General features: G+C 39.3%; 1 protein-coding gene across 3 annotated transcripts in view; it reads left to right on the top strand.

Annotated features, from left to right (window-relative positions):
* The first annotated feature begins 6,726 nt into the window (after positions 1–6,726).
* The window catches only part of TRPS1 (transcriptional repressor GATA binding 1), a 175,984-nt gene continuing 169,003 nt past the window's right edge, over positions 6,727–13,707 (top strand). Inside the window, exon 1 of one of the 3 annotated variants that reach the window (XM_074145532.1) lies at positions 6,727–6,736. In XM_074145532.1, the coding sequence (XP_074001633.1) occupies positions 6,727–6,736 (10 nt within the window). Of the gene's footprint in view, positions 6,737–10,951; positions 10,989–13,707 lie in introns of those variants that run through there. The other 2 variants (XM_074145530.1, XM_074145531.1) reach the window with 2 other exon arrangements.

The raw sequence follows: 13,707 nt of genomic DNA, 5'->3' as shown, positions 1-13,707 counted from the left end.
GGTTAATTAGAAGGGCCTGCATGTACAATTAAATGCGTATACTTGCCACATGAACAGAAGTCCTAGACTTTGTGCACTCTTGCTATAGCTAAAGCAAAAGTTGGTATCTTTTCTGTTTTCTCGAACCTTTTATAGTGAATGTGAGCAAAATCAACAGGTACAACAATGTTCCTATTGTTTCTATTCCCCACACCTCACTTGAAAGAAAAAGAAAAAAGGATGTTTCTTTAAATCCAAACAAGTCTTAACTCTCTCTACCTGTGATGAGTGAACCACTGGGTCTGCAGCATGTAATCTTTGTTCCATTACCTGCTGTAGACTTGCTGTTGCTGCGAGTTTTATACGGTGGTTTTGTTGCTGATTTTAATATTTTCAGGATGCTTCTGAAGACCAATCTCTCCATAATGCATCCTCCTTTTATTTTTTTCCCTAAATCTTATGTCTCATTCTTCTTCTGTATTTCTAGCGATTTACAGTCATGATTTGAATCGAAACATAATGAGACATTAGGCATCGATATGTCAAGCTGTTAGAAAGACGAAAGGGAGATGGTAATTTTCAGTAATTTTAGAGACTAATCGAGTGTGTGTATGTTGCCCAGATTACAGTGTACTGCAGAATTACACAAATACCCTTTAGCTCAGATGCCAGTAGCCTTCTAGGTAGACAAAGGGTTAAAGGAAGACGTGTTTTTTTCTTCTGGGGTGTGAAGTTTCCAAGCCCCCACTGCTTCTCGCATTTGAGCTGGGGAAGCGGGAACCAGGCACCTGTGTGGACGCGGCGTTACCGGAGTACCTGCAGCATCGCCGGTGTCATCCCTGGTGTGGGAGCGCATTGCTCTGCTTGCTAACAGCGGCACTACCACCTCTGTGCCCAACCTCTAATTATCCCTGGTGCTGTGAGCATAATATACTTATTTGCTGGGCTGAAGTGAGACAAGCATGCCATCTTGTGAGCAGGCAAAATGGGAACAATGTGTAGGTTCTGCTGTGTGTGGGTGAGGTGCGAGTGTTGTGAGCGTCGATGTTGGGCGTTTTTGTGTCAGATTCAAAGGAGATCCAGAGCTGCAACAACTTGGTGTGTAATAGGATGGGAAATCAAATCTGGGAGTCATAAAGAGTAATTATTTTTCTCTTAATGGGCCAAGGCCTATCAAGATGATGTGAGATTCAATGACATAAAAGGTTATTTTTTTTTAAAAAAAAGGAAGGCTTGAGTCTGTCTGGTTTGAACAGTAGATTCGATCATGCTGGAGACACAAAGTGTCAGCTACTTCGCAAATACATGACTTCTGTTTATTGCACTCTCTGTTCCTTATGTCATGTATGCATATATATATGCTCATCTTGTTATCTACATACAAATGGTTATACGAATGCCTTATGACATTAAGATTTTTATCTGTGTGATCTTGGGCTGTTCTCATTACTCACAAGAAGAGAAGCCACGGACAAGTTATGAAGATCATTTCTAATTCCTCTCATGTATTCTTTCAATCCATTCTGCTTAACAAAAGGATTGTTTAAGACATGCTTAAATTTAATTTGCTCTGATTTCATCGCTGTCTTCCTGTAAAGCAAGGCATCTTCACAGCATAAATCCAGTTGTACCAGATTTCAGAGGAGACGAAATTTATACCTAATGCTAATCCCTAAAAAATGGCCATATCTATTGTGAAACATTCTCTACAGAATTATCACAGTTTTTGGGTCCTGTATCTGTTAATCAAGTAATTTTAGAAGCTGGATTCTCTCCTGACTGCTAATGGTACAAGGATCGCTTTTGCAGACTTATGTCTTGTGGTTTATCAGATCAAACTTTTACAGGAGCAATTATTTACTCTTGACTAGTCCCTTTTTGGGAAGAATCTGCACGCTGATGTGTGGATGAAACATTTATCTCTTGGGTTGTTTGAAATAACAATTGTGGATGTTCTGAAGCTATTCCTAGATTGGAAAATTAGAAGCAGCCCTAGCTTGGATTGATTGGCATGCGGAGAGCAAACAGCAACAGATTATTGATTGGGCCGCAGCTCGCTGAGCAGGATGACACCATCCATACTCAGCCAACTGGCTTACATTTGGCAGGCCTTTTATTCAGTTGTGGTTATCTTGCCCCATCTGTGTTGGACTCTCAGCTTCTCCACCTAATTGGCTGTGTTAATTTGTAGCCCGCACCTTCAGATCTCAGGTACATCCCAAATTCCTTCGCACAAGTTGCAACATTACTTCAAAGAAGGTGCTGTTGTAGCCTCTGCAAATAATTTTGGGACTTTTTTTAGACTCCAAGATGCCAGTGAACCCAGAAGTTGCTTTAATAAGATTCTTTCTTTGTAAGTGAAAACACGGCAAAATCTTTCCATTTTTGTGGGATATATCCCAGTGCAACAAATCAGCCCTACATCATTGCCGGATATTTCTTAGAACTGATGAGGTACTGGATTGGGAATTGAGGTGGCAAGAAGGCAGCTCTGAGAAGGAAGACAGGAGCAATGCGGTAAGGCTCACTTGCATATAGGGGATTTTTGAGAATGGAAGTATTAGCGTAATCTGTGGTTATACCTCTATGTAACTTTTTTTTAGAGAAGTCCTTCTAGATTTTTTTTTTATTTAAAAAAAAAAACATTTAGATATACTATTGAAGGAAAAGAGATACAGTTAGTGTCCAACTCATTTAAAAGTGTATCTTCAGTGGGACAAACTGTCTGCTTCTGTTTATTCTCTGCAGACTGCAGATTTCTACTCAACTCCTATCGGTAGTTTTAGTGCCTGTCTATACGTTGTAGCGTGCAGTTTCTGCAACCTGTGTTGTCCTTGTGTTTGTGGAAATTACATATTTAGGTCTCAGAAAAACAACATCAATTTTTAAATATTTTGTGTGTGTGTGTGTGTTTTATGATTCTGGCAGTTCGCCAAGGTTTAAATTAAATTTCCGATGTCTGTATGGTCGAGGCTAATGTGAGGGCTTTTGGCACTACCCCCTCATGCAATAAAGAATCAAAGACAGTAGAGTAAGAAATCTTCTATCCAAAGCTGAAAGCTAGATTCATAAAATCACTTATGCAGGCATTATGAGATTTTTCCCATGGAAAGTTTATGTGGGAGTTGGGCAAAAACTGATTCAAGAACAGCCTTATTTGCACTATATATATTCATCCAGCAGTCAACAGGCTGACGCTGGTACCCCTTGCCAGTTTTAAAGGAATGCCAGCGCTTGCTACATGAAGCTGCTGCAAAGCCACATCAGCAGAGTCTCGAGGAGTTTCCTTATTCTGCGCCCTCCTTCCCCATTTCCGACTAAAATTGAAATGGGTAAAACAGAAATCGTATTCCTCAGTGAATACGTGCATTCGACTCTTATGGCTATCTGAAAAAAGCTTCTTTGTTTTAAAGCAGTTTCATAACAAATCATTACGGTGGAGGCATTGTAAGAGTAGCTTTTTCATTGGCATTTTACTTCATTCCTCAGCTTAAAAAGAAACATAAATAAGAGATAAAAAGGGCAAATATAGACAGACCACTCACAGTGAATACATTTGCATTCACTTTGGTCTTTTATTTTTATTCTACTTTGTTTTGTTTTGAGAAAGTGGCGCAGTGTTTCTGAGTCTGTATGCGGACCACATGATACGTGCTGCAACAGAGAGTCTTTCCGAGTTAATAGGGATGATTCCGAAAGCAAGGTAATTCACCACTGCTTTGGCTGGAGCTAATATTGGGCTCCAACATCAGTTCTCTAATTTCTGACAAATGGCCAAGATTTCTTGAATAGGCACAGCTTTCTGTTTTGTGTAGGGAACACACAATCCACTCTTTTGTTGTGGTTGCCACTGCTGTTGTTTCTCCCCCATTCACAATGGAGAGTGGGGTTATTTGTGCCGAGTGGAAAATCGGTGCCAAAATTCTGACTTGCTTATACTTAATGTGATGTTAATTTTTGTGATAGCCATAAAGGGTATAAGAGATTTTGTAATAGAGATCCCCCTGTATCCTGACCTCCAAGTCAAGAGGGTGTATTGGTGATGAAAGTTTTATCTGTCACAGGCATATCGAGATGAGAGATGATTCAACCCAAATGTATAGAAACTGTTTATATAGAGATTGCCAAACATTTTCCATTGCTTTTCTTTTTATCTAAATTCTTGAATATATTACTAAATAAAATAGTCTGTGTTTGGAATGTATGGCTGTGGGATATATGGAAACTCACAGCATGTGGGGGGAAGAGTTAGAATAGGGAAATATAATAGTTTTGTAAACTTTACGTGAATATAGGTACATCATATATAGACTCAAGATTCAATTTGCTGATCAAAGCATCCAAATAACTTTGGATTTAATAATGTCAGCAATGAATGCTAATATATGGAAATTGAAAAGCATGGAGCAACAATAGCTAGCCACGCTTACCAGTATTACCCTGCAGCATGTAGATTTACATTTTTTTGCTTTGTTTTGAAATCACAGTTTGGAAAATGTGTGTTCTTTTTCCCTTCTCCCATACTTCTGAATGTGGGTTCTCCTGAGCAAGCTTAGACAAGATTCAAGCTAAACAATAGGGCAACATCAGAACCTTTGAAGGCTCAGTTTGGATAGGTACCCAAAGCCAAAGCCTGCTTTGATGTACATGGGCTCAACTCCTGTTGCCCTTGGTTGCCCTTTCTTACCTATGTAACTTGTGTCTGGAAACCCTTGCCAATTTTTTACTAAAAAAAAAAAAGGACATTTTTGCAAACTCATGTTCATTTTGATTCTAGTCTGGCTGGAAAAATACTACAATAATTCCCTCTCTGGTGATGATTTAATATTGCTTTTTCAGGTCCAGGCTGTAGACTTCTGCCTCCTTCCTACTTTTTCTTTTTTTTTTTTTTTTTTTTTTCTGCCTTTATGGGGAAACAAAAATATTTGAGCTTTTCTGCAGTGCTAGCCAAAGCCATCCTGTTTTCCCTTCCATCTGCTCCCCTTCTCACAAATAATTTTTGATTCCATTTTACTGAAGATTTGGGCAAGGGATCTTTGATGCCTTTCTCTTATATTGCAATATTGCAGGCCTTCCCTGGCGGAAAGGAACAGCACATCTCAGTCTCGCTTCTCTCAAAGTCAGTGGGGCTTTTGCCATTAGCTTCAAGGGAAATAGGATCAGTCCATTGTATTCTTAACGCAAAAGAACAAATGAGTCACTTCTTGTATCCATACCTGATTGCTCTTGCCTAGGAGCCAGGAGGTCACCTTCATTCCTCACTCTTCAACTCAAGGTAGCACTGCTCTTGCTTCTGCCAATACACTCAACTCAGATTCAGTTCTGAGTCATTTGCAAACCCTAAACTCCCATTGTCTTCAAAGGACATTTGGATTACAAAGAACACTGAGTTTACTCAGGCTGAAAAGAAACTGAAACATATGAGATATTGCCACACCTTCTAGAAGAGTTTGGAAAGACAGAGGTTGTTTACCCTAAAGACAGGATGAATAGGGGGGATGTGATAGATGCGCCTACAGCCTAGAGGATCTTCGATTCTCGCTAGTACAAAATTGAGGGGGAACTCTACTCCATCGACAAGAAGCAAATTCAAAATGCTTAAAATACTTGCTCTTTTTTCTTTTGTAATTAGATTGTGAAGTGAGAGCTATAAGATATCACTGATACCAGGATCATTGTAATGTTCAGATAGATATTGGACACTTTTATTGGAAGTGGGGATATACAGACTTATTTAACAACAATTTGTAGAATGTGAGAGATAATTAAGGGCTATAAACCCTCTAACTCTTCAAAAAGTAAGCCACTGTCTAACTGTTGAGGATTAGGAGCGATTTATTTTTCACAGAGGTCGGTGATTCTGTATCTGTCCAAAGGCAGTTGAACCTTCTTTGAAGGATCTGGTATTGGCTGCTCTCCAAGGCAGAACACCAGACTAAATGGACCTCTGGTCTCATCTAATAGGGAATGTTCTACAATACTATAAAGTGTAACGACAGCAAATTAATAGAATAACCAGAAGATTCAGTGAGGATGGCAGGGCTCTTACAGGAGGTGTCAGTCCTGGCAGAAGTCAGTTATTTTATTGCAGTAAGCAAATCAGGCTGGATTCTCTCTGCGGTGCAATAACAACAGATTGGGGAGCATGCAGAGCAGCATCAATACATAAAAATTAAACTACTTTTAATACGCAAAGCTGAGTTTAGATAAATGCAGAACTGAGAAGCAAAGGCACAATATTCTCTGAAAGTGTGGCCTTTTAATGCTGTTTTGGAGACTAATTTACATACAAATAAAATGTCAGCTTATCCCATAACTGTCATGATAAATGGGAGCATTTAGACTTTTGCACGAGGTGCTCTTTCTGTACCTTATTAAATTACAGGATCTTGGCCTTTTGCCAAGTGCTAGGGTGACGCGCTCTCTACTGAAATACATACAGGAGAGGGATATGGGCCTGGACATCAAGAGAGACCAGGTTCAGTCACTAGCTAAGCGCCCTGCCTGCATGCCACCTTGAACACCTTGATTTTTGCATCTCTTTCTAGATAATTTTATTTATCTGTAAAATGGCAGTGATATTAATTTTACTGTTTCACAAGCTTTGTTGAGGTTTAACAGGTTGTCATGTTTACAGAGTATTTTTAGATGCTTGATTGGAAGCCAGGGCAAAGTGAGTCTTTGCCGTCTTGGGCTCCCCCATCCTGGTCTGGTGGGAACAAGCTCTCTGCAGCAGGCTAGTAAGAAATGCAGAGCAGCAAACTGCCATCCTCAGGCACCATTAAATAAAAGCAGTTTTAGAATTCTTTGGTTTTGGTTGCAAGGTACCATAGCATTCTATCCTGTGTCACTTCTTCAGACAAATCACCTTTTGACTGCAGTTTCTCCTGAAAATGTCTGCGTGATTATCCCAGTTGCGAGCTTAAAATGAAATGAGCGCCTGGAAGTAGGCTCAAACAATCTATTTTGAAATGCCACTCCTGAACTCTCTGAAATGACCAAGTGTCTGCATTATACCCATAGAAAAGGTTAGATTTATTCCAGTGGCTAGATGACTATTAATATGTGCTGTGCTCTGAAGCATATGGTAATAGAAAAGATCGTTTTGAATTAATTTGATGTGAATTAATAAGAGACTTATTTTATGAGTTGTTTGAAGGTGATGACACTTTGTAGCTGAACAGGATTTAAGATGTCCAAAAGTGCACCTTCTGAGATTTGAGGACAATCAATGTTGGGAAAGTAAACGTAAATGGGAAGGAGCAAGCTTGAACAGACCACAGCTTTTTTTTCACTTGTCGCTTTGTTGTAAGCCTTGTGGAAAAAAAATTGCAAAAAGCTCTTGGCAAATTGGTGACTGGGGACCAAACTGAAGAGTATGAAAATGCAGAAGAGGAAGAGAGGAGGTGAAAATCAACTGTGTTTTGCTATAATACTGTTCTACTGCTATGACATATAAGGCATAATTTTCTCCTTGCATTTTCTAGATTGATGAAACTATCATAATGTCAGTGGAGCAAGCTGAATGTAGAATAACAAGGAGATGATACTTTTTCACTAAATACAATGTCTGATCCTGCCAAATTTTACTGATATGAGGGGGCATGTTCTACTCCAAGCAATCTTAGGCAGGAAAGAGTAGCCATGCAGTTTTAGGGCTTGTAGAAACAGATGTATACCTTAAAAAGTCCTTTGGAATTAATTTGTCACTTGCTTAGGGTTGTGATGTCCCCTGTCTTGTGTATCTGAAGACACTGGTACTGAAGGGGGAATAGGTGTTCTTGTTGAAGAGGGAATTGCTTCTCATTAAGCTTAGTCTGCCCTCCCATGGTTTAGGGCCTGATTCTTGAGTTCCTCACACAAAAAGGGTTGTTCTTCCATTCCCTTCTCAGCAAGAAAAGTGAGGAACATGTCTTGGTTATTTTTAGGTGGGCTTGCTCCAAGGACCACAAGCAAAGATGGGAGAGAAGCATCGTGTGTGACTGCCTTTAGCTCTGTGTCCTGGCCGGAGCTGGTGGGGATGTGAAGCTCTACATGTCTCTTTTCTGTCATTTCACTGTTTAAGTATCCACGAGGGAAGGTGGAAAGATGGGAGCTTTAGCCAGTCCTGTACCAGGGTGTCTGAGTCTGGGGGTAAATTGCATCTAAGGTAATCTAATTTTCAGTGAAGGCAGCAATTTCACCTGGAGTTTCCAGTGTATTCACGGATTAGGATTATTATTTTTTATTGAAAATGCTTAAATTAGGAAACATAACAGGTCTTTGAACTGTGGGCTGTCCTGATTAGCTTGTTAACTTTCTGGTTGTGCTCGGCACAGGTCTGGGCCAGCCCGGCGGGACGGGCTGTGGCGGAGGGCTGGGTGCAGGGTGGTTCCCTGGGGACGGAGCCCATCGCCGAGATGGTTTCCCAGAAATTCACTCTCTAAGACAGGAGCTTTCTGTCTTGGGAGCTTGTGTGCCTTTCAGCTGCTCGGCTGGTAGATGGAGAGTGTGGAGAAGGCTCCAGATTGATTAGGACTTGATGTGCTTGATAGAAGCTGACACTTTGAACACTTAAAGGTTTTTTTTATATAAAGCACAGCAGACAGTCTTTGTAGCCTATTTATGTGTAATAAGCTGGGTTTTGTTTTGCGCCTTGGGTTTTTAGTTTGTTTGGTCGTTTTTTTTTTTTTTGTGAAAGAAAAAGAAAGAAAAAAAAAAAAGGAGAGCGAAATTAAAACCACAGCAGTATTTTCCCATGCGGCTGTAGCGAGTATCCTGCGATCTCACATGATCAGCTGTCCTGGTGGGGTGGAGTGTGGGAAGGTGTCAAAATATGTCTCTCAATTTTTTTTTTTTTTTCTTAAAAGGGAAAGCCAGATGAGTGCCAAAAGCCCTGTTCTCTTCTATAGCCCTGCAGTAACAAACTACATGAGTGTATGTTATTAAGATGATAAGATTAAATTTCTTGCTACTAACGTGCTATCACAACAGCAAAGGGGGAAAAAAAGATCTTGAAAAAATTATGAAAATTAGTCTGACGGTCTCCTTTTAATAATAAGATCACTCCCAACCCCAACAGACAGTGTAGGCTGGAATTCCACAGGGCTTTTTTGTGGTCCTAATGATTTTAATAATACTTTGTGCTATGTAGCACCTTTCATTAGAGGATCACAAAGTGCTTTACAGTCACTAATTAATTAAGCCTCACAACACTCCTGTGAGATAGGTAAGTATTAGACATATATTAAGCTGAGACACTGAGAGTTAATGATTTTTCACTGCATTATTCTGGCAAAATGATTGATGTTTAAGCACCGTTTGTGCATTATATGTCTGTGTGTGGGTGTGTAATATATATGAGCGTAAAAGTATTAATTTTACTATCCCTTAACAAAGAGGTCCTACTTGAGCCTGTTGAATATAAATGCGTATTTTCATTTAACTTTTTGTTGCTGCAGCATATTGACTGATAATATCACAGACTTCATAGACCCTTGACTCAGTTTGCTCTTTGTCTGCTTGTACAAAGATTAGTCAGTGGCATATCACAAAATTCAGACATCTTTCTAAATGTATTATTCTGTTAAAAAGAGCATATGACTAAGACCTGACCTAAACCTGCAGTGCAAGCACAAGGCAGCAACCATACTGTTGCAATAGGCTTTGATGACAAGTCATCACGTTCAATAAAAGTAATGAGCAGCAACTATGACCCATTTCGGGAGCTGATGATCAGCAGGTAATTAGCCATTACCTTCACCACGCACAAGAAACTATTGATTATTAGAAGTTGCTTTTGCTTTTTCTTTCTTTAAAAGAGGTGCAGTAGTCCTGGCGGTAATTCATTATCCTCAATTACAAACTGATTTTAGCAAAAGTTTCCAGTTTTTGCTTCCAGGGATAAACTGGTGTGAGGGTTTGTTGAACAGAAAAGTTGGTATCTCACAGATGCATGAATCGTGTACAGTAGCCTTGGCTGGTGTTGAGGGAAACTATATATAGCTATTAGTATTATTTCCACTCTAAAATAGCTGAGGGTGATCATATCAGGTGAAAAAAAACCCACATGGTTTAAAGGTAATTTCAGCGTAATGAAAATAAGACACTAAACCCGGATTATGGGAGCCCAAAGATGAATTCTGCCACCTGGACCTTATCCAGGGTTCCCTCAGCTCAAGAAGTCTCTTCATTCACATCAGACTTAGTAATTCTTTTATTTTAGGAAGTTCACCATTTCCAATGATGAAAAGGTAGTTCAGTCCCAATGGCTGTTCATCACTTGCCCTCTTCACTAGTAGCCAACAAATGTGCTTATTATTGTGATGGCATTTTGGAGATGTGGATAGTTGCCCACTTAAAGTAACACCGCTAAATTTGTTTCAAGTGGGACACGAGGCAGCCAGCAGATGATAACTTTCAATTGCTGATGGCAGAGCCTGGATATGAACCAGTTATTTGTATTTCTTAATCCATCCTATTAGGCCAGTCCCACTATGATGCACAATATCTGTTAATATATGTGATTTTTAGGGCACTTTTATTTTTTACAGCATTTATCCAGCTCATTTTCAACACTTACTTTAAACTTGGTTTTTGTTGAACATCACCTCTGAGATAATTTTTGTCTCCCTTTATGTGTGTGTGTTTGTGTGCATGTGTGTGGCAAGAGCATCTGTGTCTGTCCAAGGAGAAGGTAGCTTTGGGATTTCTCATGCTTGATGGAAGTAGAGAACAGCATGCACTATTTGTATAGTGCTCACTAATATATGCATGTGAATGTAAAACAGGCATGAAAATGTTTTTAAGTAAAAACCATATTTTGAATGCATAATTTAGGAAGGAAAACCTTTTTTTGTTTTGTTTTGCAGATATACAGATCAGCTCTCAAAATGTCTTCTGTGTCTTCCGTGCATCTTCTAAGACAATTGCATTAGCCCGCCTGCTAGTTGACTAATAGAATTAATAATTGTAAAAAGCACTCTAAAGCCACATGCCTTATGAAGTCAATGCTGGGTATGATTTTACAAGTATGTGATCCATTTTTTCAAGTGAAATTGTTAACTGAAAACGTTCTTGGCACACAATAAAACATTGTGCAATCTGTTATTTGTCTTAGAGATAATAATTTCAGAGTGGCTATATTCTTTCTATATCTAACTTATGACTTGCTAGGGGATGGTTTCTTCGATTTAGGAGTATTGCAAATGTAGTTTTATTTACATAATACGTCTCTGAAAAATGATAGTGGTGGAATTTCAGTGACAAAAAAAATACTGTGTCTTTTCTTACTGTCCCCTTGAGTGGATAGCAAGCAAATAAATGACAGATGATTTTTCAAAAGCTAAAAGAAAAAAGAGGGGAAAATACTTTTAAATTCAACTTAAGAAAGTTTTTATATTTAAATCAGTGTTATTGTCTTTCCTTTCTTTCTCTAAGTGTAGAATACTGCATAAAAAGCTCCCTTACGCAGATATGTTTGCTTTTTTTTTTTTTCCCCCCTCCATTAACACATGGGCTCACAGATATGTCAGGAAAATTTGAACCTAAGTATCTAGATCTGGAGTACTGTCTAGTTAGCCTGTATACAGTCCACATTTTTCTTTGCTTTATAGGGATTTTTTTTTCTGTCCTTTTCTCTGACTTTCTTCTGTCAGTTGCCATGAAGATAGCAAAACTCTCTAAACTTGCCTTATCTGCCAAAAATATCTGTAACAAAAACATTTTAAAACACTGCATTTAGTCTTGTTTAATTTTGACTGAGGTAACAGTCATGATGTTTACTTTCTCAATTTCTGATTTTTCTTCAGTGTGTAGTCAGGGCTCCTTTCTTTGTCCTCTAACTGCCATGAATTGCTTTTAAACAGAAGCTATTTTAAAAATGGTTTGGAATGTGTAACCAGGAGAGTACAGACTTAGCTGAACACCTACCAGGGATGCTCACAAATATTTTTAGTATGTGTTAACCAAGAGCATTCATGAAGCCCCACAGAGAAGCAGTAATGCTAAAAGGCTAAGGGCTATCTTTATATATCTTGAATTATATACGTGTGCATGTTGTTTTAGTAGACTGTGTCTGTATTGTAATAGTTCTCTTACCACAACAGGAAATCTTTCTTTTCTCTTAGTTCTGAGTGACTTCACGGTTCAGAAGTCATCAGAGCGAAAAAAAAAAACACAGTAGAATTCAGTGCATACGTATCCTGGTAGGTGTGGTTGACATTAAAGAGAAGACACTTGGTTCCCAAGCATGTGTGTCTTCTACAGTAAGGAATCACAGTAGGCATTTAAGAAACCTATTAAGACCACACGGAGTGTCAAAATTTCTGTAACAAGAGCTGGTATCCTGTGTGAAAGCCATCTCGCTGTAGCCCATGCTGCCTGTGGATCAGCTCGACCACAAAGACAACAGAGCCAGCCCAAGACACAAGTTGAACACTTCCCCTAAGAAGTTGTCTGTTTTTATCAACATAGCATACAGTGCCCTTTCATGTGGAGCAGATGTAAATAAGAGGATGTACAGATGCCTGTTCTTTTATTTTTAACCTCTGTCCCAGCCGTACTTCTCAAAGTACTGTTTTGAGAAGGTCATCTGCGGCTTTTAAAGGTCTGGATGCAGCACCATTTGGAGTGCATCAGTGCTGCTCCCAGAATCGCCAGGTGGTCCTCCCTTTGCAGAGCAATATATATCTCCTGTGCCTCCACAGGCTGTGGCTGGCCTGGGAATGGGGGCTTAGGGTTGAGTCTGGAGCTCGCATCTTGTGTGTGGTACTGCCGGCTGCTGCCACCGGACCACACGCAATTTGGCAAAGAGAAACATTCATCATTGTATACAGCGTTGGCAAAGATAAGAGCATAGAAAAAGTTGTAGCACATCTGTCTTCTGCCCATAGCTAGCATGTGAACACAAATGGATCAAACCAGCTGGTGATGAATATCAAATCCAGAACCACGCAGTGAAGAGTGCAGGGAAGTTTCACATACAGATTTTTTTCCTAAGTAGGCTGGGGAAGGTGAAGATATGTAGTGGATGAGGATTTTGGCTTTCTACCTGCATGGTCTGATTATTTGTTCTTCCATAATCTCCCCTGTTCAGCTAGCAGCTAACTCACCGGCGGCAGACTCCTCATTTCTCTCTGATCCTTATCGCTGCCCTCTCTTAAACGGATCCTGAAAGTGTACTTGCAGATTTAACAATAGCGGCTGCATCTGCAAGGAGGACTGAGCAGAGGAAGGCTCGGATGTTTAGACCCATGTGGATTCCAGGTGTTTTTGGGGTAGATCCCAACTCAGCCACACAGCAATGTCAAATGGCTGGATCTAGGCCTGTAAAATTTTATTGACAATAGGTTTCTTAATAAACTTAGTTTCTCTTTGTTTGGCAAATAGAACTAATTACATGAATAATGAACTGTGGGGCCAGACTCTAGAATATCCATATAATCCTGTTCGAAGTTTATAGGTAGTAGGAAGAGAAGCTTTTGTTACAGAGAAAGTGATACTTGCTTAGGAAAAACACTTTCTCTTAAACCCCAAAGTTAGTTACTTTTCTAAATCTCTTTCTTTCCTAATAACTTTTTCAAGTGCTCCTGATTGTCTTTTAGGTGTATTTTTGCAAAGCTACATTATATGTAGTTGTACAGTGCATGAACGTTAGACTTAAAAAAGTTTATTTTTCCCCTTAGTTTTTCAAATTATTTTAAAGGAAGCATTAATTTAAAATTTAAAATTATTTCTGCCAGACCATTA

This window comes from Numenius arquata, chromosome 3 (assembly GCF_964106895.1).
Source record: "Numenius arquata chromosome 3, bNumArq3.hap1.1, whole genome shotgun sequence".
NCBI classification, from domain to species: Eukaryota; Metazoa; Chordata; class Aves; order Charadriiformes; family Scolopacidae; genus Numenius; species Numenius arquata.
This window is presented reverse-complemented; position numbering and strand designations above follow the sequence as displayed.